The sequence below is a fragment of the Myotis lucifugus genome, unplaced genomic scaffold (assembly GCF_000147115.1).
Source record: "Myotis lucifugus unplaced genomic scaffold, Myoluc2.0 scaffold_42, whole genome shotgun sequence".
In the NCBI taxonomy this organism is placed as follows: Eukaryota; Metazoa; Chordata; class Mammalia; order Chiroptera; family Vespertilionidae; genus Myotis; species Myotis lucifugus.
The window spans coordinates 7844207-7871363 of NW_005871090.1; the positions used below are offsets into that span (position 1 = coordinate 7844207).

Consider the following 27157-nt stretch of genomic DNA (forward strand, 5'->3'; position numbering starts at 1 on the left):
TAGCATTTCAAGTGGAAGTACTTTTATTTCAAGGCACCATAATATGATGGTCTCTCTAAGAACACATCTGCTTCCATGTATGAAAATCCTAAAAAACACACAAAAAGTTCTGCACGATGATCACAGCCACCTACCGATCAACTTTCCTTAACTTGAGTGTGTTCAACAGAGCATGGGTGACGGGGGACCTGACCACACTCATTACAACTGACAGCCTTGGAGCAGATCCCCCTGCCGAGGCCCCAAAAGGACAGAGAGATAAACTGAACACTTGTAATTAGAAAGAGCCAGGGGAACCCTCAAAACCAAAAGTCCATGTAAACGTGTCAGCATTGGCGTCTCCCCCTTCCTCCTCCTCACTTCTCTTCCTCCTCGCTCAGGTTGGCATTCCCCTGGAGTGCGGATGTCAGCTTGTTTTGCAACAGGGCTGCCAGTTTTTTGGATGTCTTTTTGAGAAACGCGCTGCCCGGGTGGGCACTGTTCACGTGCAGGTACAGGTCCTCCTGGGTGGGGCCTGTGTAGCCACAATCCTCACAGACGTAGAGCTTGTCCCGGCGTTGCTTGTAGGCATACTGCTGCTGCACCCCGTGGATTTTCTTCAGGTGGGACTCTAAGGAGCAGCGCTGGGTGAAGGCTTTGTTGCAGACGTCACATTTGTAGGGGCGAATGCCTGCAAGGGCAAGGGGCAGACACATCACAGGTTGGTCATGGCCAAGCCAGAGCCTTCCAACTAAAAAGCCATAAAACACCATCATGCACATCCAAACAGCAAATGACCTGATTCAAAACCAGGCACAGGAACTGAACAGACATTTTTCCAAAGAGGACATACAAATGGCCAACAGCACATGAAAAGGTGCTCAGCATCATTAATCATCAGGAAAATACACCTCACAACCACTATGAGATATTACCTCATACCTGCTACAATGGCTATTATAAGAAAGACAAGAGATAAGAAGTGTTGGCAGTCTTCACCGATACAGCTCCTAGGGCATTGGAAACTAAAAAGAAAGTAAACAAATGGGACTACATCAAAATAAAAAGCTTCTGCACAGCAAAAGAAACCATCAACAAAACAACAAGAAAGCCTACTGCATGGGAGAACATATTTGCCAATGTTATCACCAATAAGGGTTTAATCTCCAACATTTTTTTAAAAATATATTTTATTGATTTTTTACAGAGGGGAAGGGAGAGAGATAGAGAGTTAGAAACATCGATGAGAGAGAAACATCGATCAGCTACCTCCTGCACACCCGCTACTGGGGATGTGCCCGCAACCAAGGTACATGCCCTTGACTGGAATCGAACCTGGGACCCTTCAGTCCGCAGGCCGTCGCTCTATCCACTGAGCCAAACCGGTTAGGGCAAATCTCCAACATTTATAGGGAACTCATACAACTTAACAAAAGGAAGATAAACAATCCAATCAAAAAATGGGCAAAGGACCTAAATAGACACTTTTCAAAAAAGGACATTCAGAAAGCCAAGAGACATATGAAAACATGCTCAAAGTCACTAATCATCCGAGAAATGCAAATCAAAACAACAGTGAGGTACCATCTCACACCTGTCAGACTGGCTATCATCAACAAATCAACAAACGACAAGTGCTGAAGAGGATGTGGAGAAAAAGGAACACTTGTGCACTGCTGGTGGGAATGCAGACTGGTGCAGCCACTATGGAAGACAGTATGGAGTTTCCTCAAAAAACTAAAAATGGAACTCCCATTTGACCCTGTGATCCCACTTCTAGGAATATATCCCAAGAAAACAGAAATACCAATCAGAAAGGATATATGCACCCCTATGTTCATAGCAGCACAATTCACCATAGCTAAGATCTGGAAACAGCGTAAGTGCCTATCAGCAGATGAGTGGATTAAAAAACAGTGGTACATCTACACGATGGAATACTATGCTGCTGTAAAAAAGAAGGAACTCTTACCATTTGCAACAGCATGGATGGAACTGGAGAGCATTATGTGAAGTGAAATAAGCCAGTCAATGAAAGAAAAATACCAAATTATCTCACTCATTTATGGATAATTAAGACCATTATAAACTGATGAGCAAAAATAGATATAGACGCAGAGCAACATCGAACAGACTGTCAAACTATAGCGGGAAGGCTGGGGAGGGTTGCGGGGGTGGGTAAGAGATCAACCGAAGGACTTGTATGCATGCATATGAGCATAACCAATGGACACAAGACACTGGGGGGTAGGGGTATGGGAGGCTAGGGGAGGGTCAAGGGGAGGGGAAAAAAAGGAGACATATATAATACTCTTTGAAATACTTTAAGCAATAAAAAACAATTAAAAAAATAAAAACTTGAAAGCATAAAAAAAAGTGTTGGCAAGAATGTGGAGAAAAGGGAACCCTTGTGCACTGTTGGTGGGCTTGTAAATTGGCGCAGCTACTATGGAAAACAGTATGGAAGTTTCTCACAAGAGTAAAAATAGATCTACCAAAAGATCCAGCAACCCCACTTCTAGGACATATATCCAAATGAAATGAAAACAGGATCTCAGAGAGATATCTGCCCTCCCACATTCATGGCAGCATTAACCACAATAGCCAAGATATGGAGACAGCCTAAGTGTCCATCAATGAATGAACAGATAAAAAAGCCGTCATCTATTTATACAATGGAAGATTATTCAGCCACAAGAAAAAAGGGAATCCTTTGTCAAATTTTTTGACAACATGGATTGATCTTTAGGGCATTATGCTAAGTGAAATAAGCCAGACAGAGAAAGACAAATACAGCATTGGTATTACCTATATGTAGAAACGTTAAACCTACAGAAATAGAGTAGAAAAATGGTTGGTAGGGGATGGGGAGTGAGGGTAGAGAGAAAAGTCATCATGACCAAGGATTCAAAAGGAGGAAAATGGTTAAGGCAGGAGACAAAACTGTCCACAAAAGTTTACAACATCCACATGAACAAACGTAACCAAAATGGATGCAAATATAACAAACACACACCACCTGGCTTGGGGAGGAGGAGTTTCATTCTTCCTACTTGTACACCATTTTAATGTTTTGATTTTAGAGTGGGCAAAATAAACACTGTTTTTATCTTAGTTTGAGTTTTCCAGGAACCATACCCTGCGACAAAGATTTCTGTACCAGTTACTTGGGATGGGACTCCAGGAAGCTTCTGTAGGGGAGTGAAGAATTGAGACAGGGATACAGGAAGAAGCCCCTACAAGGTGGGGTCATCGAGCCAGCCCTTGCCGTGGGTACCAGAGTCCCATCGGCTAGGCAAGTTGGGAAACACTGCAGAACACTCACCTCTGAGTCACCTGCCCCCTGGGAGCCAGGTCTTTACCCACCAGCTCCAACAGCAGTGTTGAGGGCTGCCCTTGGGTCGATCTGAACTTCTGGCCTGTCTCACATAGGTAGAGTGGGCTCCAGCAACACAAGAACAGGGTGCAGGCGTGGGCAGTTGCTGCAAGGATGGGTATGCCCAGAAATGGCATGGGCTGGGGGCAAGGGCAAGACGCTTTTGGCAGCTGCTACAGTTATGAAAGCATTTCCACACTAGATCTCCTGCTGGCTTTAGAACTGGGTTGATATTAGTGGGGCTTGCCTTCCAAATGGAGAGTTCGCATGTGCCAAATATACCATGGAGCTCAGTCTTACCAGCGCACAGTCTCTGCTATTTCCACTATCAGTACTCAACTCAACCATGGGAGGTCGGATATCAGATCAAGAGACTTAAGTAAGGTTCTAACTTAGGCTCTAAAGTTGGGGATCCTAGCTGTAAAGTAAGCACAGTGTCACATAAGCATGAAGCCCTGGAGAGGGTGAATATTGTGTTTGGGGTACATGGAGCAGAGTGCGGGGGGGGGGGGGGCTGCTACCACAGTCAGACCATCCCAGAGCCCAGAGGTCAGGAGGGTCACGTCCTGGAGGAATCCTATTAGTCTCAGGCATAAAATTAAATGGTATCCCCAAAACTCATCTATCAAGTAAATATTTAAAAATCAAAACATAGAAAAAATACAGTATGATAAGTTATTAAAATTTTAAATAAGGACAGGATCCATCAATACCATGTGCAGCCACACTGGAACTTGAGGTGAAAGGAAAAACATGCACCCTATGCTATACACACACACACACACACACACACACACACACGTATATATACTACATATTTTTAAAATTAAATGTATTGAGGAACATTGGTTAATAATATTCTATAACTTCCAGATGTACAAGATTATAAATTGCTTATCTATGTATTCTAGTTTCCTGTCCTTTTTTTGTTTTGTTGTTAATCCTCACCCAAGGATACTTTTTCTATTGATTTTTTTTAGAGAGAGTGGAAGGGAGGGGGAGAGACAGAGAGACAGAAATATCAATGTGAGAGAGGGGCAGGGGATCGAGCCTACAGCTGAGGTACGTGCCCTTCAGTCTGCTGGCCGACACTTTAATCACTGAGCCAAACTGGCTAGGGCAGAAATTAGGATTTTTAAAGATTAAGAATTTAAATATGTGTAAAGATATAAAAATTAGTAATAGGTCTCTGGTTTCCTTTCTGTACCATATATTTGATCCATTTACCCACTTAGCCCTATCCCTCACCCTCTTTTTCTGGTAACTACCATTCTGTTGTTGTATCTATGAGTTTGTTTTGTTAGTTTGACTTTTTTGTTTTATATTCCACATGAATGAACTCATCCAGTTTTATTATTTTTAAGCTATTTTCCCCCATAATGTTTGAGTTGTTGAAAAATATTGAAAATAGATGTATTAAATGAAAATGAAAATACAACAACCCAAAATCTATGTGACACAGGAAAGCAGTCCTAACAGGGAAATTCATAGCAATACCAGCCTATATCAAGAAACAAGAAAAACCTCAAATAAACAATCTAACCTTACCTAAAGGAACCAGAAAAAGAACAATAAAGCCCAAAGTGAGTAGAAGGAAGGAAGTAATAAAGATCAAAGCAAAAATAAGTGAAATAGAGTCTAAAGTCAAATGAAGACATGACAACTGACACTACAGAAATACAATGGATTATAAGGAAATATTATGAACAGTTATATGCCAACAAATTGGACAATCTGGAATGGATAGATTCCTAAAAACATACAATCTCCTAAGATCAAATCAAGAAACAGAAAATCTGAACTGACTGATTACTACCAACATAATCAAATCAGTAATCAAAAACTCCCAACAGCGCCGAAACCGGTTTGGCTCAGTGGATAGAGCGTCGGCCTGCGGACTGAAAGGTCCCAGGTTCGATTCCGGTCAAGGGCATGTACCTGGGTTTCGGGCACATCCCCAGTGGGAGATGTGCAAGAGGCAGCTGATCGGTGTTTCTCTCTCATTGATGTTTCTAAATCTCTATCTCTCTCCCTTCCTCTCTGTAAAAAATCAATAAAATATATTTTTTTAAAAAAGAATTCCAACCTTTAAAAAAACAAACAAAAAAAAACTCCCAACAGCCCTGACCAGTTTGGCTCAGTGGCTAGAGTGTCGGCCTGTGGACTGAGGAGTCCCAGGTTCGATTCCGGTCAAGGGCATGCACCTTGGTTGCGGGCACATCCCCAGTAGGGGGTGTGCAGGAGGCAGCTGATGGATGTTTCTCTCTCATGGATGTTTCTAACTCTCTATCCCTCTCCCTACCTCTCTGTAAAAAATCAATAAAATATATTAAAACAAAAAACTCCCAACAAACAAAAGTCCGGGACAAAGATGGCTTCACAGCTGAATTATACCAAACATTCAAAGAATTAACACCTACCTTTCTCAAATTATTCCAAAAAATTCAAAAAAGGGAAAGCTTCCAAGCTCAGAATACTCAAAACAATCTATCAATTCAATTCAATCCTTATCAAAATATCGATGACATTTTGCACAAAACTAGTATGAGTAATCCTAAAATTTATATGGAAGTACAAAAGACCCCAAATAGCCACAGCAATCTTGAGAAAGAAGAACAAAGTTGGAGGTATCAACTACCTGATGCTACAAAGCTACAGTAATCAAAATATCATCCGGCCAATGCAGCTCAGTGGTTGTGTCAAACCAAGGACCAAGAGTTCACTGGTTTGATTCGCGGTCAGGGCACATGCCTGGGTTTCAGGCTCCATCCCCAGTAGGAGGTGTGCAGGAGGCAGCCAATGGATGTTTCTATCTCTTTATCTCTCTCCCTTCTTCTCTCTCTAAAATCAATAGAAACATATTTTTTTAAAAAAAGACATAGCTACTTAAAAACAACAACAGATACATAGATCAATGAAATAGATTAGAGAACCCAGAAATAAACTCACCCCATATGGTCAATAAATCTACGACAAAGGAGGCAATATGCACCCCTATATTCATTGCAGCATTATTTACCTCCAAGATATAGGAGCAACCTGTGCCCATCTATATATATAAAAGTCTAAGCGACTGTTACGACCAGATGACCTACGACTGGACGACTGGCTGTTAGCTATGATGCGTTCAATGCAGAGCTGCCCCCTGGTGGACAGTGTGCTCCCACAGCCAACCTCCCACGGCCGGCCAACCTCTCATGATCCCTCCCCCAAGCCAGCTGGCCTGCCCCAATCAGGACTGTGCAAGACGGCCCTGATCGTGCACCGGGCCTCTAGTTGATACATGAATGGATAAAAAGTGGCCCTGGCCTGAGCATTGTCCCATCCATGCACTGAAAGGTTACCGGTTTGAATCCTGGTCAGGGCAGCCTGGGAGGCCTGCACAGCAAAGGCTAGAAGATTTTGTAGCCCTGTCTCAAATTGGGTGACTGCAGCACATTTTGTGTGTGTTTTTCCAGGAAGGGGTGGGAATGAGCCTGGCTTGGAGGACAGGTGACTCACAGACACAGAGATGGAAAGGAAACAGTAGGCCCTGAAAACTCTAGTTACAGCAATTCTGACTTTATGCACCTGCCTCCCCTCCCCTCCCTTCTCTGTAAATAACACATTCACACCTAACTCATTGGTGTAGGCAGACACGCCATACAGCAGCCTCTTGGTAACCCTTTCTGGAGTTGGGAACAAGCCCCTCCCTCCTGAAGCCCCTCATTCCCCCCATGAATTCAACAGTGGGAGATAAAGGTGGCCAGACAGAAGCCCTGGACAAGGGGGACTGATGCCAAGTCCTGCCTGACATTGGGGTCTCGCCCACCTTAGAGCTCACAAGCAAAGGCCAATCCTGTCCATGTCTGTAGAGGGATTCTAAAAAACATCATCCCTGCTCCAGACACCATTCACCTACTGACACCTAGAGAGTAACAGAGTCCACGGCCACTGAAAACCCAGGCATCACATGCCTGCTACTCTTTAACTGAGACCGTGGTCAGATTGCTGAACACCCTCCCCCCACCTTAGTTTTCTTACCTGTAAAATAGGGATAATATTCATACCCCTTGCAAGGCAGCTCTGAGGATTAACTGAGACATCACATGCAAAGGACCAGCACATTCTAGGTGCTCAATGGGACACAGCTGCAAGAGCTTACAATCCAGCTCAACATAACACAGATATGCGCCATTCATAAGTGGGGATGTATTTAGTATCCGTCTTTAAGTTGTAATTATATCTATGCTTTTCGTATTTGTATGCACTTTTGGATGTATTATTTATTTCACAGTAAAAACAAAAAAATATATATTTTTAAAATGATGGTCATTAGGTAGAGAGAAGGGAAGAGACTTCCTTCACTGTCCTTTTTTTTTTTTTTTAAATAAATTTTATTGATTTTTTACAGAGAGGAAGGGAGAGGGATAGAGAGTTTAGAAACATCGATGAGAGAGAAACATCGATCAGCTGCCTCCTGTACACCTCCTACTGGGGATGTGCCCGCAACCAAGGGGACAACCCTGACACCGAGATTGAGACCCGTGACCCTTCCAGTCTGCGAGCGCGACGGCTCTATTCAATGAGCCAAACCGGTTAGGGCCACTGTCTGTTCTTTAGAATGTTGTGCCCTGGGCCTATATTACCTAGTTTAATATTGTGTGCTGGGTTATCAAAAAGGGTTTCTCCTTTTCAGATTTGCTATTCCTACTTCCAAAATCAAGCTTCAAATCACCCAAGAAAATTCTTTGTTATTGGCGCTTTCTGCTTGCTTTCCTTATTGTAGCTAAGGACTGCTTTATTGAACTTTATGCAAACATGAACTTCAGCGAATAACTTTTTACAGGCCTCCTTGTGGGAGTGGATATTTAGGGCACCCTTCTCAGAAGGTAATGTGGCAATGCTCATAAAAAAAAAATCGTAATAACTACCCTTTGGCCTACTATAGGAACGTTATCTACAGAAAGACTCACAGAGGTAGGCAAAGGCTATACAAGAATATTCATGGTAGTACTGCCTGAATATTTTTTAAAAAGAAAGAAAGAAAAAGAAAAATGCTGAAATGGAAATAACTGTTATTAATTGGGGCAAGGGAAAATGATGGAGCCTCCATATTTGAAAATATGTCATAATCATATTTAAGAAATGCTCTGACAATTATTAAAAAGAGTGAGGTGTGTCTACCTGTGCAGATGTGAAACAATCTCTAAGATATACAGTACATTAAAAAGCAATGTGTACTTAAAACTTCTGCCCCACCAGCGTGGCTCAGTGGTTGAGCATCGACCTATGAACCAGAAGGTCACAGGTTCGATCCCGGTCAGGGCACATGCCCAGGTTGCAGTGTGGGAGTTGCAGGAGGCAGCTGATCAATGATCTCTCTCATCACTGATGTTTCTATCCCTTTCTCCCTCTCCCTTCCTTTCTGAAATCAATAAAAAACATTTTTTTTTTTTTTTTTTAGATTTCTGGGGACATGGATGGAACTGGAGAGCATTATGCTAAGCGAAATAAGCCAGTCAGAGAAAGATAAATATCACATGCTCTCACTCATATGTGGGATATAATAATCAATATAATTTGATGAACAAGAATAGATCCAGAGACAAATGGTAGGGGGGTTGGGTAGAGAGCAACCAAAGGACTTGTATGCATGCATATTAGCATAACCAATGGACACAGACACTGGGGCGAGGGGGGCTTTCCTGGGATGGGAATGACTGGGGGGTAAGGGGGGGGGAGTCAATTGGGGAAAAAGAAGACATATATAAAACTTTAGACAATAATAAAAAAAATTTCTGGGGGAAATTAAAAAAAAATTTCTGGGGGAAATTAAAACTTTTTTTTAATGATCTTTGAGAGGGAGCAAGGAAGAAAGGGGGAGAGAGAGAGAGAGAGACCCATGTGAGAGATAAAACAATCATTTGATGCACCCTAACAAGGGGTTGAACCTGCAACCTAAGCATGTTCCCTGACTGGGAATCGAACCCATGACTTTCTGGTGCACAAAATGATGTTCTAACCAACTGGGCCATACTGGCCAGGGCTGGGAAAAACATTTTTTTAATTAAGTGGAGTGGAACATGGGCATGAGGAGGGAGGCTTACTTTTTTTTTTCTGTCATTATTTTCCCGTTCATATTACTTTTTAAGCTAAAAAGTAAGCCAAAATAAAATAGAGGAGAGACAGTTTAATGAGCGCAGGAGGCAATCCCACAAGACCATTCAACTCGCTAGAGGTGGAGGATACTTTATTCTTTTCCCTCCATCTGCCCCACTCCAAATTTCTCCCAATCTGCATTTTTCCCAATCCAGTCAATCCTTCCCTTTAGACTCCAAAGAAAGACACCATTGTTTCCTCTTCTTCAATCAAAATGGGATTTGTTTGCCTTCTGTCCCTTTCAGTGTGGCCGATGGAAGATAAGGTGGAAGGTGTCCCAGAGGCAGGACAAATACTTCCCTTTGGCTAGTGCCCCCTCCCTGCTTCCCTGACCTCAAATCTGAATTCCTCCACTCCTCTCTATGGAACTCAGAAGCGTCCCCAGGAACCTTGGACTCCTCTATTACAGAGTTGTAAATTATAACCAACATGGGTTATTTCCCCTGGCACCCTGCTCCCCAAAGACTAAGCTGGGGATCCCACAGATGTGTGTGCCCTTTTCAACTGTGTATAGTGGCTTATACTTTCTTTTCTATAGCTTTTGTATTGGCTAAAGTTTTGTTTTTTTACAGAATAAGTATTAATTTTACAAAGGAGAAAAATAAAACACTTTCTAGAAAACTGTACTTGTCTGATGAGCCTGGCACATCTGGTCATAGCCGTAAACAATGCCCAGACCATGCCTGACATGTGGCCCTCAATAAATGTGATTCCAACATGCTCCCAGGTGCTGCCGGGGCACGGACTACGGACACTGTGAGTAACGAGGCTATAGACAGAATGCAGAGTCTGGCACAAGCAAGTGTTGGTAGTGTTATTTTCTACTTAAATTCTCCCCCTGCCACCAAAAGCAAACCATCCCCTCAATGCATTCTTAGAATGCATCCCAGCTGGTTCAACTCAAATCCAAACATATATTCTCTATAAACAGGCCCACTATGTTTTTCATTGGCTGTTAACTGAATTTACGTTGGTTTTTGTAAAGCTCATGCCTCCCCTGCCCCCGCACCATTTTGACCTAAGGTGGATCAACAGCCATAATTTTCCCCGATAGCCTCAGCAATCCTGTCAACTTAAATAGAGCAAGTCCCTCTCTTATGTGTACTGGATGCTGTTGGTCCCCAGTCCAGACCCACATTCAGGGCCAGCGCATCGTCCCCCAGCTGTCATGTGTGATGAGCTAACAGTGCCTGGCTGCCTCCTCCAAGGAATGGACACTGAGTAATTGACCTCCCTGCCCAGGGAAGAGGCAGCCCTCAGCCAATGCCTGGCCGGCGTGGAGTGGAAATGTCCCCCGCCTGCCTGTAGACAGGACAAGGCTGTGGTGCCATCCACACTCCAGAACCCCAATGGGATCGGGCTTGGGCTGGACACTAGCTCAGGGCACTCAGCTCCATCCTCTACCCTGTCCCGCTCCCTCCTCCCTTATAGGTTTCTTCTGGGTGTTCTCCCTCAACAAATGATTTTATAAGAATTGCCATCTTAGGATCTGCTTCTAGGGAACCCAACCTAAGACAATTTGGATTGAAAATAGCTATTTGTTTCCTGAAATATTTTCACAAACTGTTATGGAGTTTTTCCTGCTGTAGTTTCTCTCTCCCAATCTTGAATCAGATGTCATTTGGCTAGCATCCCAGCTCTCCATCTCACACTCCTCTGATTTACTCTCCTCTTGGAGAAGTTATATCCAAAAAAGACATCTTAATCTTTTCTTTCATCTGCTTAAATATTAAGGTAAGACATTTTCAGGCTCTGGTTTCCCTGGATCTTTTCCAAGATGTTTCCTTGGGTTTTGAGTCCTTCCTTAAATGCCCTGTCCCCTCAGTAGTTGCAGGCACAGGAGGAGGTGGGGGTGGAGTGGGATTAATCCTGATTCTCTATCCCACTGTCTTCACCAACCTCATCAATATTGTCGCCACAATCTCAGAGGGTCCTGGGATCCCCGAGAAGTCTTTTCATCACTCATGGCCTGGCTAATCACACTATGAGCAAGCATACCCTTCACTCAACTGTCTACTGTATTTGTGTTAACAGTGTTCATATCTTTGCTTCTGGTCTAAATCCAACATTCACTTAATAGTCAATAGCAAAAATCCAACATTCACGTCTCAATCAAAGGCAAGACGGAATTCACAGAATTCTGGTGATATCTTTTGGAAACAGGAAGGTTGTTCAATGAACTAAAAAAAACCAAACACGTCTGAAAATCACACATTTTTGCTCTTTTTACTGAGTATCTGTTTTGCACAGAGCTCAAGAGATGGCGGGGCAGGTCTCTCACACCAGGAGGCAAGCCTATTCCTCCAGCTCCAGGCACAGCAGCAGCCCCTGCTAACTGGTCAGTAAGCTCCTGGTTCCTCTTTCTAGTCCATTATCACTTGAAGGTACATCTCCATCCGAAAATAGACCAGGGCAGGGAAAACAAGTTGAAGATATTCTCACAATTTTATTTGTTTACCACTTTAAGAGTCAAAATTATGATTAAAATTTTTAAAAATGATTATCTGTAGATTTCAATTATCTAAATTAGAATGTAAGCCACTTTGCAATTTTAAAATGTCTAGTAGTCTCATTAAAATAAGTTTAGAAAAGGTCAAATTAATTTTAATGATATATTTTTATCTAACCTAATATATTCAGGTATTACCATTTCAAAATGAAATTAACATTAAAAATATTCTTGTGTATCCTTTGCCTACCAGCGTGAGTCTTTCCTGTAGAATTCAGGAGGTTGGTCCCCCAAGCAAGGAGGGATGGGAGTTGATAGACCAATACCTAGCTTCCTCACTCCTAGATCAATTCTGGGATGCATTCTATATATTTCTTCAGGGGACCCCAATGGGATTGAGTGCCCGTTGCCCACAGTGGTAACCTGCTTATGTAGTCACTTTAATTGGCTGTCTTCTCTTCACTGTGTCTCCTGGGACCATCTCCCAAAGAAACTGCTTGTATAGTCAGCTAACTCAGATATGAGTTCTTAACTACTATGCCAGTGACTCAACTTGTAAACTCTTGCCTGAGAAGCAGTCAGTCCGTAATATTTCCTGGTTAATTCTCTGTTGACGACACTGATGAGTAAACAGCTCCATCAGCTATTTACTCCAAGTGAAGATACCGAACAGCCAGCAATGCTCCCTTTGTCTTAAAGGACAGGATCGAGGAAGTGACCACAGAGTCTACCAGGAGAAGAAATAGACTATGTTCTCAAGGACATCCTCAGACAGAGATGAAAAGCTGAGAACTCTCCAGGACAACCAATGACAAACGACTGCATGAGCTGTCCCCAGTTTCTCCAGCCCTTGGGTCAGTTGTCTATGAGCCTAGATTTGCAGCTACTTGATGGGTTCATTGATAGCCTTGGGACCCTCCTCCACCGTGATACTCCCTAAGCATTCTCTCTGCCTCAACCTAAGGTACCAGCCTGGCCACACGGAGGTCAACCTTTTACTGATTCACTGGTGCTAGGGACCCAAAAAGAAGCCTTGTACTCAGACACTATAGGATTCCATTTCTATCATGTTTAAAACCAGGCAACAGCAATTTATGCTATTGGAAGTCACAATATCGGTGCCTCTTGGGAGAAAGGAGATAGTGATTTATTTATCTTTTTGTTGTTGTGTTGCTCAAGATTGAAAGGGCAGCCCTAACCGGTTTGGCTCAATGGATAGAGCGTCGGCCTGCGGACTCAAGGGTCCCAGGTTCGATTCTGGTCAAGGGCATGTACCTTGTTGCGGGCACATCCCCACTGGGGAGTGTGCAGGAGGCAGCTGATCGATGTTTCTCCCTCATCGATGTTTCTAACTATCCCTCTCCCTTCCTCTCTGCAAAAAATCAATAAAATATATATTTTTTAAAAAAGATTGAAAGGACAGCTGGAGAAGAGCAGTGGGCCCCAGTTATGCACAAGCATGTGCTCTGGAGCTGCAGCCTGGACCTCCCCGTGCTACTCCCAGGCTTAGGAGGTAATGATTTGAAGGGGGCACGAAGGAGGGGGCAGGAACTTCCAGGCTCTGGAAATACTGTTTCTTGGTCTGGGTGCTAATGATATGGGTGTGTTCACTTTGTAAAAATTCTTAAATTTGCTGAATTATGCACTCTTTTGGATGTATGTTACACTAAAAAAAAAAATCCCTTGAGAAATAGTTTTTAAAAAGGAAAAAAAACACAAAAACCTTTTAGTTCATCAGCTCACCCACTAAGGTGGAGGACATTCTCCCCAGGCCAGGGAGGAGGCTTATGGCCAGTACTCTAAGAACACAGAAGCATAGGGCCATAAAAGAAATCTGAATTAGAGGATCTGAGAAGGTCCTACGGGGTGTTGAGGGATTGGAAACTCCATCTGGAGGGAGGAGTGGACATTTTCCCATTCCCACTAAAATGCCAGAGGAAATCCTAAACTCTGAAAGGGCTTCAGGGGTCAGAGACACTATATACAGTAAATTCTATGAGGCTGTAGGGAGAGTGGGTAGTAACCAGGATGAGGATGAATGGGCTGGGATGGGATGGAATTGGGACGGGCTGAGATAGGATGGGGATTTGAAGATGGGTCCCAGATTCTGAGGGGCCTTATATGAAGCTCCTCAAGATGAGGAGTTTGGATTTCCTCCTGCCCAGAGTTGGAGACTTTTTTAGCAGGGAAGTAGCATCCTCAGAATTCTCCTCAAGGGATCACTCTGGCAAAGGTGTGGACCATCTGACCTCCGAGCTAAAGGAGAAGCTTGGAGGTCAGATGTTTCTAAGATAAAATAAATGAGGCTATCCCAATCAGAAGAGCTTAGAGAGAGGCCTGCGAGCACCCCCAGGATTCTCTGTGTAATGAGCTGGGGAGGACCTAGACTCCCACTTCATGAGAAGGGAAACTGAGGAAGGCCCAAAGGGAGGAAGACGCTTGCCTGCCAGCCTCAGGTAGGAGGCTCAGTCAGCTCTAAGTGAGCGATCATTTCCTTCTCTTTTTGAGTTCTTGGGAAGAACAAGATGCTATTTGGAGACAGGCTTACTTCCCAAGAAAGGTGCATAAAATAGCACCAGTGGGACCACAGGAACCACATCCCTGCATTCAGGCCGGACTGAGGGGCCAAACTCTATCTCACAGCATTGCGTCAGGCATCAATTCTCAGAACGTCTTCAGCCAGTGATTTGTCTTGAGTTCTGCTAAAACTTGTATCATTATCCCCATCTTAAAGGGGGCGAAACCAGGCTAAGTGAGGAGGCTTGCCTGGCCCAAGATGACACAGCTGGAAGTTGGCACAGCCTGGAGGTAAAACCAGATGGGCTGCCCCCAAATGCCCCATCCCGTGGTCTTTCCAGAAATACAACATTGTCCCATCTGCCAACCTGGTTCTTTGGTGGGAGGAAAGCAGCAGGAACTCTTGGGCCGAAAAACAAAACTAAAATTAAGCACATGACCCTTCCTCACCTGTATGTGTGCGGACGTGCCTCTTCAGGTCAAAGGTGTCATTGAAGCCCTTGCCGCAGAAGGTGCACAGGTGCCTCTTCACCTGGTTGTGGCACTTGAGGTGCCGGTTGAGCATACGCTGTAGGCGGAAGCACTTGCCACACAGGTCACAGCTGTGAACTGCTGAGTCGCCGCATGTGCCTGTGGTGAACTGGGACAGAGAGAGAGGCCGTGAGGACCACAGTGCAGGCGGGCACATCTCACAAGCTTACTATGGGAGTCCACCTCCCTAAGTCTCTAGGCTTGGCCTGCTTTTGGCTTTGGGGAAGATGGAACAACTGGCAGTTCCTCCCAACGTTCATTCTCCCCCTTCTTCCTGAGAACAGACCTCGGATTTCTAGCAGGACGTTGTCCCCAGCTAAACATCTGCATTCCCCACCAAGTCATGGCTCTATGGCCACCTGGCTGATGAAATATACTCTCTCTAAGGGGGGAGGGTGTTTCCCTCTCTCTCATTTTCTCCTTTCTTGGACCACAAGGGGAAAGCCAGTGCTGAGGATGGAAGAGCAGAAAGAAAGGAGGAATCTAAGTCCTGATAACATAGAACCTGTGGTAGAAAGTCCCTAAAGACAGCTGCAGTCAATTCCTTCCTCCCTGTTCCTGCATGCTGCTGTATCCATCAAGAGATGCAGACTATCTCCTCTCCCCTTGGACCAACTGGATGCAGAGATAATGTGTCAGTTCCAGGTATTAAGAGACCATGCAGCTTCTATATCCTCCCTCTAGGAAAGGGAGCTGCCACATTAGAATCTAAGACCACCATGCTGCGAGGAAGCCCAAGCAGCCATGTGGAGAGTGGAAGGCCACATGGAGGAGCACAGAAGTACCAGGTATGAACAAAAAGCCTCACTGGACCTTCTAGCCCACCCATGGCTGCCACCAGATGAGTGAGTGCTGCCTGGAATAGAACTACCTAGCTAAGCCATGCCCCAGTTCCTGATGCACAAAATCATGAACAAACAGAATGATAATTTTGGGAAGTGACTTGGTTGGGAGCCCACAGCTTCATTACCAGCAAACTCACAACTAAATTTCAGACTCTGGGCTCTCATTCCAGCATTCCCTCAACTATGTTTGCCATCTCTAAGAAAGAAAACTGAGTCTATTATGGGAGTCCACCTGGATCATTCTTTGGTGGTGAAAACCACCAGATCTAATATATTCATCAAAGGTTTCCTAGTTACCAAATCAGATCCTTTAGAGCAGCGGTTCTCAACCTGTGGGTCGCGACCCCTTTGGTGGTCAAACGACCCTTTCACAGGGGTCGCCTAAGATCATCCTGCATATCAGATATTTACATTACGATTCATAACAGTAGCAACATTATAGTTATGAAGTAGCAACGAAAATAATTTTATGGTTGGGTCACAACATGAGGAACTGTATTTAAAGGGCCAGAAGGTTGAGAACCACTCCTTTAGAGGAATGATCCAACTGTTCTGCCAAAATTCTACTCATAAAAGAGCCTAAAAAATGTATTTTCAGACAAATATCATTAGCAAGAAAAGTTGGATCTTTCTGGGCTCGAAATCTTCCTAGCCTCAAATACCCTCCTCCTTTCATCCACCCTGGGTGTCACCCTCCGCTGAGACCCAGCTCGACTGTTCCTTCTCTGATGTAGCTCCTCTAACGACTACAGCCCCTGCCTGCACTGTTCTCTGACCCACAAGACCAGTGCCTCTCAAACCCAGAGTGCACACAAATCCCCTGGGTGTCTTACTAGAATGCAGGATCTGATTCAGGAGGTCTGATGGGGTCTACACACTGCATTTCTAACCAGCTCTGCATGAGAAGTGAGGCTGGAGCATTGGCCCTCACACAGTCCAGTACTTTATTCCATCTCATTCCAGAGGGTTCCATCACCCACAAATGTTTCCTCAGAGCTCATCCAGTGTCCTCAATGAAGTGCCTTGAGTCAGCAAGTGTTTGTGCACATTCCTGCCTCCCACCCCCAAACCCCAAGCCCAGACTCAGGTCAGTGCACATTCAGAAAGTGTCAATGGACAGTGGGTTCACAGGTGGCAAGATACAAAGAGATAGAAAGAGACTCCAGAACTGGGTTTTCCAGTTAGCCTCCTCTCTACCAGTTCTTTTTCATCGGCTCAGAGCTTAATTTGTCTCAGCTGACCAACTACTGCCTGATCTGTAACAGGTCCTGTGCTCAGAGCTGAGGGAGTACAGTCACCTGGACCACCTGTTCCCAAGAAGCTGCCAGTCTAGTGGGGGAGCGGACTGGTCAATAGGTCACTGACATCTGGAAAGCCCAGGTGCAATGTGCATCTCGGAGGAGCACCTGCCTCTGCCATGGGGCAAGGGGGAAGGTGCCGTTAGACTCTAAAGTTTAGAGGAAGTGAGCTCCTCAGCTAGGTAAAGATGAGGAGAAAGAGAGGAGGAATGGCAAAGAAAATTCCAGGAGAGGATGGTGGGAAACAGGGAGTGTGTGTGGTTCCACACTGCTAGCCTGAGCCCCAGGAAAGCAGATAATGAAGAGAGCTGTGGTAGCAGAGAATGGCAGGGTCCCCCTTAGGGCTCTACCTTACAGGGAGGTGAGCTTAAGTCTGTTCAAAGAGGGTGAAGGGGTTGGACATTGGAAGATAAAGGAGGACAGCTACTGGGTTGAGTTTGATGACTCAGATGGATAGTCATCATAGGCCTCCAACTTCCTCATGCCCCACCTCTGCCATGTGTTCCCCGAAGGGGTAGGACTTGGCACCCAGCCTGAAGGAGACCCAGCTGTGCCCAAGGCTTCCGTATTCCAATCACCAGGACAGGTCACGGTCTCCTCCTGGTCTTGCCTCCCTTGAAGAGATGTGAAAAGACTAAATATGGCCCACGTCTTGGAAAACTGAATACTTTGAGCTTCTCAAGGCCAAGGCTACTCAGGATAAAAGTCATTTGAGAGGTAGTGAGGGGCTAATAAAATAGAACAAAGACAACTGACCCTTGTAATTCTAATTAAAAACATGTAGAAAACTAGAACTGTCTTTTGAAAGTCTTATAGAATGTGCCTGAGGACTGGACAACTACATTTCCAACCTGACCTCTTGCTTACTTTAATCACTTTGGTAAATTTCTATTTTTAAAATGCTCAGCATGTAATATAGATACCTTCTAATACAGTCCAGGATGAAAAATCTCAAATCACTGGCATTATTTTCTTTGAAAAGAATAAAATCTTAAAGGTAAGAGGGAAGGGAGATTAGTGACAACTTAAGGGAGTGCAGGGCCAATGGATCATCTGACCAAGACACAGAAAACTTTTTAACATAGGGGAGAAAATGAGAATGGGGAGAGGGGGTAGAGACCGAGGGCACCCCATTCCCAGCGGGAACTTTCCTTTGGTTTTCTTGGAGCAAAAATAGAAGTTCTCCAAGCACGCTTCAGCAAAGGCAATTTTTCCATTTCTCCACCTCATATACATCCCCATTTCACAGTATGAATAACTGAGTCAGCACAAAATGACTCACTTAGGGAATTACCCTAAGGGGCAACCACCAATTCATGAAGTGGTACTTGCTAGCTATAGACATCTATGACCAATCCAGCCACCACACATTGTTATACTTGAAGCTTTAAGAGACAGCTTTGTTGAAACAAGATGTAAGGCTAATTAAATAGTAAAAGATCATGGCTGATGAAGCCAGCTTCTCCCAGACTAGTCCACTTCTCAGAAAAAAAGGGATGTTTGTAGGATAAATTTCTACATGTGAAATTTATCCCAGAGTGAATTTCACATTTTCTGCCTTGAAATGTGGTCTGTAATAGCAACAGACTGGAAACTATCTATATGTCTGTCAATAGGAATTTGTTAAAAATTTTTAAAAAGCGTTTCATTAAAGCAGCTGGAAAAAGAAAAGCATCAATTGTCAGCCACGTGCGTGAACCCTCTTGGATGTCCAGTCCTGTCAAAAGGCTCAGAAGAGTCCAGCCCCACCTGTCATCTGACTGCAATAGCATGAGAAGCCCCAGGGAAGACCAGCCCAGCAGAGATGAATCATTCCACAGAACTGGAAGACATAATGATAAATTATTTTAAGGTGCTAAATTTGTGGTTATTTGGGAAGCAGCAATAAAGTAAGTGGAATAGTAACCAACGTATCACATCCTCTCCAGAACACCAGCTCTATCGCTTTTCTGTCTCCCAAGATGGGCTGTATAAGAAGAGACACATCTGATCTCTGGAATGACATCCTGTGAGGCAGAGGACCAGCAATCCCTCCCTGGGCACATGTCTGCTCACTACACCACTCTTGCTATGTTTACACAGGTTTAGACCTTACACTCTACCTCCTAAAGTTTCAAAATAGGGTTAACCAATTTTACACTGTTACTCTACAAGTAGTAGACCCAAACTAGTTACCCTTTAGTCATCTTAGTTACAAAATGAGAGTGGAATGTTGAAACAGAAATGCTAAGGATCAAATAAAAACCTAGACCTGGCTAGTTATGTGACGTCATGTAATATCCCTGGGCCACAACTTCCCGCATGTAAACATAAAAAAAATGGTATTAGATGAGCTCTATGGCAGAATAGGAAGCTAAGAGCATCTTTTTTCCAACTTCCTAAGTTCGGATCCTGTTCCGCCACTTACAGACTGTGGGATGTAGGCAAGTTACTCAATCTCTCTAAGCTTTAATTTTATCACCTGTAAAATGTAGATAATAATGATATTTGCCTCTTAGGATTATTAAGGAATTAAATAAGAAGAACTACTTAATAAGCCTAACTCTTACAGTTAGACCAGCTCCAAAATTCTGTGATTCTAACTAAAAATCAATTGGTCAAGCCCTAGCTGGTTTGGCTCAGTGGATAGAGCATTGGCCTATGGACTGAAGAGTCCCAGGTTTGATTCCGGCCAAAGGCACATACCCGGGTTTCGGGCAGACAGCCAATCAATGATTCTCTCTCATCATTGATGTTTCCCTCCCTCCCTCCCTCCCTCCCACTCTCCCTCTCTCCCTCCCTCTCCCTTCCTCTCCGAAATCAATAAAAAAATATATTTAAAAAAATCAATTGGTCAAAACCCCTCATTTACTTATTTGGCTTTTGAATTTTTCTTTCTCTGATGAAAGAAAAAGGGGATTAACTTTAGTGTGAGTCACAAGTCCCCAGTCCTTCATCCGAAACTGAAATCCAAAAAGCTCTGAAAACTGACATTTTCTCCCATCTTCCTTGATAATAAAACCTGACACAAGCGAGCATGAATCTACACACAGACTTTATTCCTTTGGTATCAATATTCATGTGTTTTGATACAGAAATTATTAATGTGTTTAATTACAGGGTACTGCTCCAGACCTGCCAGGGGTGGTATTTATACCATGCTACTTTCTAAAAGCTTAATAGTCTCACCCTTAATCCAAAATTAACACTTTGCAAAAGGCTTATTAATGAAGTGAGGAAGCTACTATGGGGGGTGGGAGATGACATCAGTCCGGAGATTAATTCAGGACAAGAAAAATGAAGACAGAGAGCAAGCAATTCGTCAATCCCTCAGCTTGGCACTGTCTTGCTCACTGTCCTGTTTTCTGCAAGGTCTCGGCTTTCATTTTAAAAAACACACAAAGTTCCCCTCTAGTTTTTCTAAAAAACAGGCCTCTGCAGCAGAAACAAACCGATCATTGTATCAGTGCTGCTGAAAACTTCAGGAGCATCTGGGGAGGTAGGCCTTCTGACCAACTTCAAAGCTGGCTATGGTCACTTACCTGTCAACCTTCTAAAGTGAAAAATTTTTAAATCCTTTATTTTCTGCTGATGCTTCCATCAAACAAGTTCATTAAATTAATGGTCCTATTTTCTGTGGGAGGGTACTGTGAGTCCAGGCTATCTTATGACGGCCACATGAACAAGATTTCCAGGGGCACATTTGCTATGCTGGAGTGCTCAAAACATGCGAATCATATTTCCCCAATTCCTTTGGGATAAAAACTTCCCTCCTGGTCCCATGTAGCATTTCCTTAGGCTTCACCACTCTGCTATACGGCAGTGGAGAAGCTTCTCAAATGCAGAGATGATGAAGGAAATATATTCTTATAATCCATAAAAAACTGAGGCTCAAAGAGCTATAAAATGCCCATGGCCATATGGCTTTTAGGTACCCACAATAAGATTTTGAATGTGGTTTGTCTGCCAAACTAGTGTCTGCCGTTGAACTGTAAGGGAGGGGGAGGGAAGGACTCTGTTGTTTGTCTCATATGGTAAGAAACAGCTTCAAATTCCTTTATGTCAGACCGTCAGCACTAATGATAAAGTGTTAAAAATCTCCCATAATGCAATACAATAACATTGAAAGAATAAGGATTCTTAAGTTGGGCTTTGTCACTAACAGCTGTGAGGAATTCAACAAAACCTCCTGGTCTTTACCTTTCTCCCCTTCAAAATGAGGAGACTGCCCTAGCTGGTTTGGCTCAGTGGATAGAGAATCAGCCTGTGGACTAGTGGGGGAGAGGGGGGCGTGTCCTGGGAAGGGGTGGTCCTGGGTTTGATTCCAGTCAAGGGCACATGCCTGGGTTGTGGTCTCCATCCCCAGTAGGGGGCATGCAGGAGGCAGCCCATCAATGATTCTCATCATTGATGTTTCTATCTCTCTCTCCCTCTCCCTTCCTCTCTGAAATCAGTTAAAAAATAAAAATAAAAACAAAACAAAATGAGGAGACTGGACCATGTAAACTTTAAAGGTCCCTGTAGTGGATCCTATGTACACACAGTCAGCCTCTATTCCTACTCCTCTGGTGAGCCTTCCTATACTGCAGAGGCCAGTAAGCTAGCAACTGCATTTTCCAGACTCCCTTGCAGCTATGATCTTTAGATGTAACCCAGTAGGAACTTAGGTTCCATCAATTACTAGGTTAGCTGAAGAGAGGAAGGCACATGGCAATTGTTTCACACTCTGCATTAGCAGAAGCATCATGATGCATGATTAGGCAGCCATAGAGGAGGCAGCTGCAGCTCTCCAGGTTGCCCAATTCTGCAGTGTGGCTCTCGGAGGAGAGCCTGGGAGCTCAGCCTGGTCTTTCTTTAGTTCATTTAGTGCCCTATAATCAACCATTCTCTGCTTAAGCAAGCTATAGTAGATTGTTTTCTGTAACTAAACCCATGCAGTTCCTTCCAACAATAAAAACCCACTTCAACTCAGTGAGTGTGGCTCATGGTTCAGTGTTGAATCATGAACCAGGAAGTTTGATTCCTGGTCAAGGCATATGCCAGGTTGCAGGTTCAACTCCCAGTGCATGAGGCAGCAGATCAATGATTTTCTCTCATCACTGATGTTACTATATCTCTCCCTCTCCCTTCCTCTCCGAAATAAAAATAAGTAAAAACTTATATTCATATTAAAAGCTGATGCAGTTAATATGTATTGTTCTCTTATGCCTCCTTTTTTTCCTCTTTAAATTAAATTTTTTTGAGCATCTATTCTAAGCATTTTCCCAGATCTCCCTTTCTTCTTGCTTCCTGTTTTCCTCCAAATGCTATCACTTACATCTAGGGACTGTTGATCCCTTCTTCCCCGTCTGTATTTCTGTTCTGTGTTGACTTATGTCCTCCCATGAATCAGGCATTGCTGTACTGGATGCTGAAGATACAAGCCTGCCTTTGGTGTGTCCAGTTCAAGAGGAGTCTGGTCAGCCAAATGTGCAGTCAAGGAGATGATCAGTGAGTTACAATGGAGGCAGGAAGAGGGGCATCCAATTTTCTTGGGTGAAAGAAGACAATTAGGGACTGCACTTATGGTCCCTTCCAACTATCAAATGGATGTGTTTTTATAAACTACTGTACTTAAGTCCACAATTCACAACAATACTTAAAATAAACTAATTGGCCATCACTAAAGATTATCTTGAAAATTGGTAAATAAAAAGAATTTTACTCTGCCTTTCCTAAGTGAACTGTCTCACTAGGAAACAGGGGAAGTATGAAACAGGGGAAGTATCTCTCCATAGAAGGGACAGAATTAGAATATTACTGATCTATAAACCGTAATAACCTAAAATATTTAGACCTTGAGCATCAATGGCTGCTAACATCACAAAGAGACAACCAAACATTATGTAGCTCTTGATGGAAATAGACACCCCTACTGTGACAGATTTTAGCTATAATAAACCTGATCAAACATCTACAGCAGTGTTGGTGCAATACAACTTTCTGTGATGATAGAAATGTTCTAATCTGCACTGTCCAATACAGTAGGCACTAGTCACACATCACTACTGAGCACTTGAAATATGAGTCGTGCAAGTAAGGAATTTAATGTTTAGTTTTACTTAACTTTACTTAATTTAAATATAAGTAGTTATATGTGACCATGGCTACCATTTTGGACAGTGTAGCTGCAAATCCAACTACCATTTAGAGAAAACATATGGGAGGAAGGAGCATTAGACACAGCGGTGATGCATTCTACAAAACCCAGATTGCTGGACTCTACAAAACAAATTAGCCATCTCTTCAACAACTAACTAAAAAAGAGAGGGAGGAAAAATATATAAAGTAAAAGACACATCAATGAATTACAATGTGTGGACATTATGTGGACCTGATTCAGTAAACTGAAAAAAAAAAAGTTATAAGACAATTAGCAATGTGAACATCATTGTTAATGTGAGTATAATCATGTATTTTGGTCTTTATCTATTAGAGACACATTCAAAATATTTATGATGGCTGAGATTTGTCTCAAAATAGTGTTGGGGGGTGGATGGAGGAAGGATGGTAGTAGTAGCCTTGGGTTCATTGTTGTTAGGACCAAGTGACAAGTATTCCACAAGTATTTAAATTTTCATAATAAAATATGATGGAACAAAAAAAAGACACACATTCACACATCCATGACTACTAGAAGACTCAGGCTACAGAGCCAGGTAAAAGGCCAAGAATACTTTTGAAGGAATTCTAAACTCAATTCCTTTGAAGAATCCTTGGGAGAAACCAAAGGAAGAGAGAAAAGAATGGGATGGGGTAAGAAGACATTCACTTCTAGTCTATATTTGCACATGGGTCCCACCAGCCACTCTGAGTCAGGAATGAATAACATCAGTCAACTAACTGATTTAATTTCTGAGTCACTTTGTTTCTGATAAGCCTTGGGAGGACAGTGGTGATTGGGGTTGGGGGGAGGGGGTATCTCCCACCGCTAAAGACCTGCAAATGGATCCAGCTTTACAAAAGGGACTTAAAGCGACTTATACCTCTGGCATGAATACTTTCCCAGAGGTACACCATCTCCCCACCCCAAATCTGTTTTATAAATTACAGAATCCTCAGTAGTAAAGAAACAATTTCATAACCTACCCTAAGGCACACAGTTGAAAGATAGCTAGGCTGGGAAATAAAACCACTTAACTGGCACTTACGAGTCCTGTCCAGATCCACTGATCAGCACAATCAGGTTAGCAAATCCCTTGTTCCTACTGTAGGTAACAAAATAGCTATCAGTCATTGTCAGCTAACTTCCTATTGGGCAGTTCATACATGCACAAAAAGTGCTAAACATTTTGCACCCATTATCTCATTTAATCTATGCAACACTTCTGAGAGGATGATTCTATTATTTTCTCCACTTTACACAACAGGGAACTGAGGCTCAAACAGGTCACATATCCCCAACCACACCTGATGGTATAGATCCGAGGTTTTCCTTCTCAAAAACCTCCCAGAAAAAACACACACAACACAACAAAAACCTTCCAGAGCCCCACCCACAACCCCAAGGGAATTTCCACACTTCTTGATTTAGCCTCTTTACCATCCCACCCGGTATTAGCTACATTTCCAGCCTCACCTTCAACTTTTTCTGACCCCAATAGTTTCCCATCCTGCAGTCAACATAGCTGAGTTCTTTCCTTACTCAAGTTTTGGGCTGAGCCCATACCTCCCCTTCTCCATGGGCCTCAAATTCACACAAGAAACTTTCCCCTGCTCAGAATTTATCACATCTTTGCTTGTGCTTCTGGGTTAGCATTCACATTCCTGTCGTAGTTAATAATTAATATTTGAGTCTCCCCACCAACCCAACTAATTCTAGCTAGAGTTCCTACAACTTCTACTCTTAACTCATTTATCCACAACTCTCTAAGTATCCTTATTATCCCCACTGTAAAAGCAAGAAAACTAAGGCCCAGAGGGATTGGCAATTTGCCCAAGGTCACACAGCTAAGAAGTAACAAAAGCCAGAGCCTGGAGGCTTAGTCATTTCTGTCCAATGATTCTGGAACTCTAGGATGGGAGCATTTTTATGCTGGCTGCCTGATACACAGCAGGCACTCCATACTATTGGATGGGATGTTGCTTTTCTCTGCAGATCACACTTGCCCTTCCTCTGGTCCTAATAGCCAACAGCCAAATGTCTTCAAGTCATTGAAACTACAGTCATTACCACAAGGGTCTCATCCTTGAGAGACTTTTCACTTCTAGTTAGAAGACTAATTCCTAGAGAGTTCAGCTTGCTTTGCATAGAACTCTAGAGTTATCCAAGGCACTAAATTTAACCAGTCAACTGAAAATGGCCAATATCACGACTAATAATTCTGGAGGCTCAAAGCATCTTAAAACCAAGATGTCTCCTATTTGTGGGTGAAACTGAGAGGGAGAAGGAACCAGACTGTCCTCCTGAGTAAACTAACACTCCTCTGGAAACTATGTTAACAGTTGAGGGGCAAACTCTATGCCCCACCCCCATCCCTGCGACTGCACATAGACAGTGATCATGGAAATAGATTTGGTTTATTCATTCCCTTAAGCCAGATAGCGCTGTTTGCCTGAGGCAGCAAAGAAAGATCTCCTAAAATGTTGGTAAAGGGACTGGATATTTTCCCTCTGCTACTTTTTCTCAAGGGTAATCTGGGCATCCAGGGGCAAACTGTCTGCAATCCATTCCAAAACAACGTTGCAATTGTCCTTCCACCCAGGCGATAAATATGCAAGTGGGACACTGTAGAGTTTCCTGGAGGGCAGAACTACCAGCCTCAGGCAAACTGAGCCCTCCCACTTAACCCCATCTGGCCCACAAAAGCCTCAGGCTAGCTGACTTTGAACCTCCGCAGAACCTTTAACACTAAGCAGCATCCCTAGTTGGCAGCATCTTTTAAAGATGTCTTTAAGATTCCAGCACAGGCCTCTAGCCTCAATTCATAACCAAATGCACCCCCAGACCACCTCCAGCCAAGCCCTCTGAGCTATGCATCAGAAAATATGCATAGGGGAGGGTGGTCTCTCCCAGGAAAAGTAACGGAGACTTTCCTAATCCACAGCCAACGCTAGGGATCTTCTTCCCCAGCTCCCCACCCCCCAGCCAAGCCCCAGGAGCCAGGAATATGCAAAGGGGAGAGCCCGCCTCTCCCAGGAAAAGCAACGTAAACTTTCCTAATCCATAGCAAACTCTAGGCCTCCTCCTCCCTATCTCCTCCTGGGCAGCCGGACCGCGGGAACGCCCAAGAATTATCACCTACAGCGAGGACCTGGAGTCCGCGAAGGGTCATCCGGCTAGCGACGAGGTTCGTGTGATCCCTAAAACACCACTCCCTGACTCCAGGTGGCTGTGAGTCAGTGAAACGGGATTCCTTAACCTAGGAGGTAGCGGATACCTTTGAGCAGGCAATCGTGTAAGCACAGAAGAGCGTCCGGATAAGATGTAGCCTACCATTCTAGAAGAACACCGGGGTAGGGGGCGGGGATGGGGGGGCGGGGCTGAAGCGCGAAGATAGAGGGGAACAAACACCCCAGCCCACTGAGGACGCGGCATGAGGCAGTTTACAGTTGACCTCATTTGTCCATCATTTTAATTCAAGAAAATTTGAAACAGACCCATTTAAAGGGCCCTGCAGACCTGGTGTCTAACGGGCACTCCATAATTGGCACTGGGAATCGCTGTTATTATGCGTGGCCCACTGTGTGCCAAGCTGCCACCACTGTCTCCAAAACTAAAGGAAGAGTGTGAAATTTAGAATTCACAGAGCGCTTGGAGTTCCGGTGCCTAGGTCTCTCCTCTCCGACCACCGGGACCCCGACGACCTGATTATTCTCTGGCCCTTGCGCACAGAATGGGAGGAAAGAAGCAGAACCTGAGCCTTTCAGGTAGTTTCATAGGCCGCCGACCGACTGTGCCCGCTCGGGGAGCTGGCCTTGGGAGCGCAGGCGGGCGGCTCTCATGCCAACCGGAGGACGCGCGGAGACCCCTTGTCGCCTGCCTGGTGACAGGTGTTTGGAT

The 27157-nt window shown here is 43.9% G+C and overlaps 1 protein-coding gene across 3 annotated transcripts; it reads right to left on the reverse strand.

The window, feature by feature from the left end:
- On the reverse strand, positions 1–22674 carry OVOL2 (ovo like zinc finger 2). Of its 3 annotated transcripts, none has more exons than XM_006087994.3 (3): positions 22433–22674; positions 14913–15102; positions 1–670 (listed from the first exon to the last, which is right to left on the reverse strand). In XM_006087994.3, the coding sequence occupies exons 2-3, from the start codon at positions 15025–15027 to the stop codon at positions 357–359; spliced, it is 429 nt and encodes a 142-aa protein (XP_006088056.2). In that variant the 5' UTR covers positions 15028–15102; positions 22433–22674; the 3' UTR covers positions 1–356. The 3 variants fall into 3 exon arrangements, with proteins under 3 accessions (XP_006088056.2, XP_014310640.1, XP_014310638.1); XM_014455154.2 differs by having other exon boundaries at positions 22544–22654; XM_014455152.1 differs by lacking the exon at positions 22433–22674 and adding an exon at positions 18886–18958.
- Between the last annotated feature and the right edge of the window lie 4483 nt (positions 22675–27157).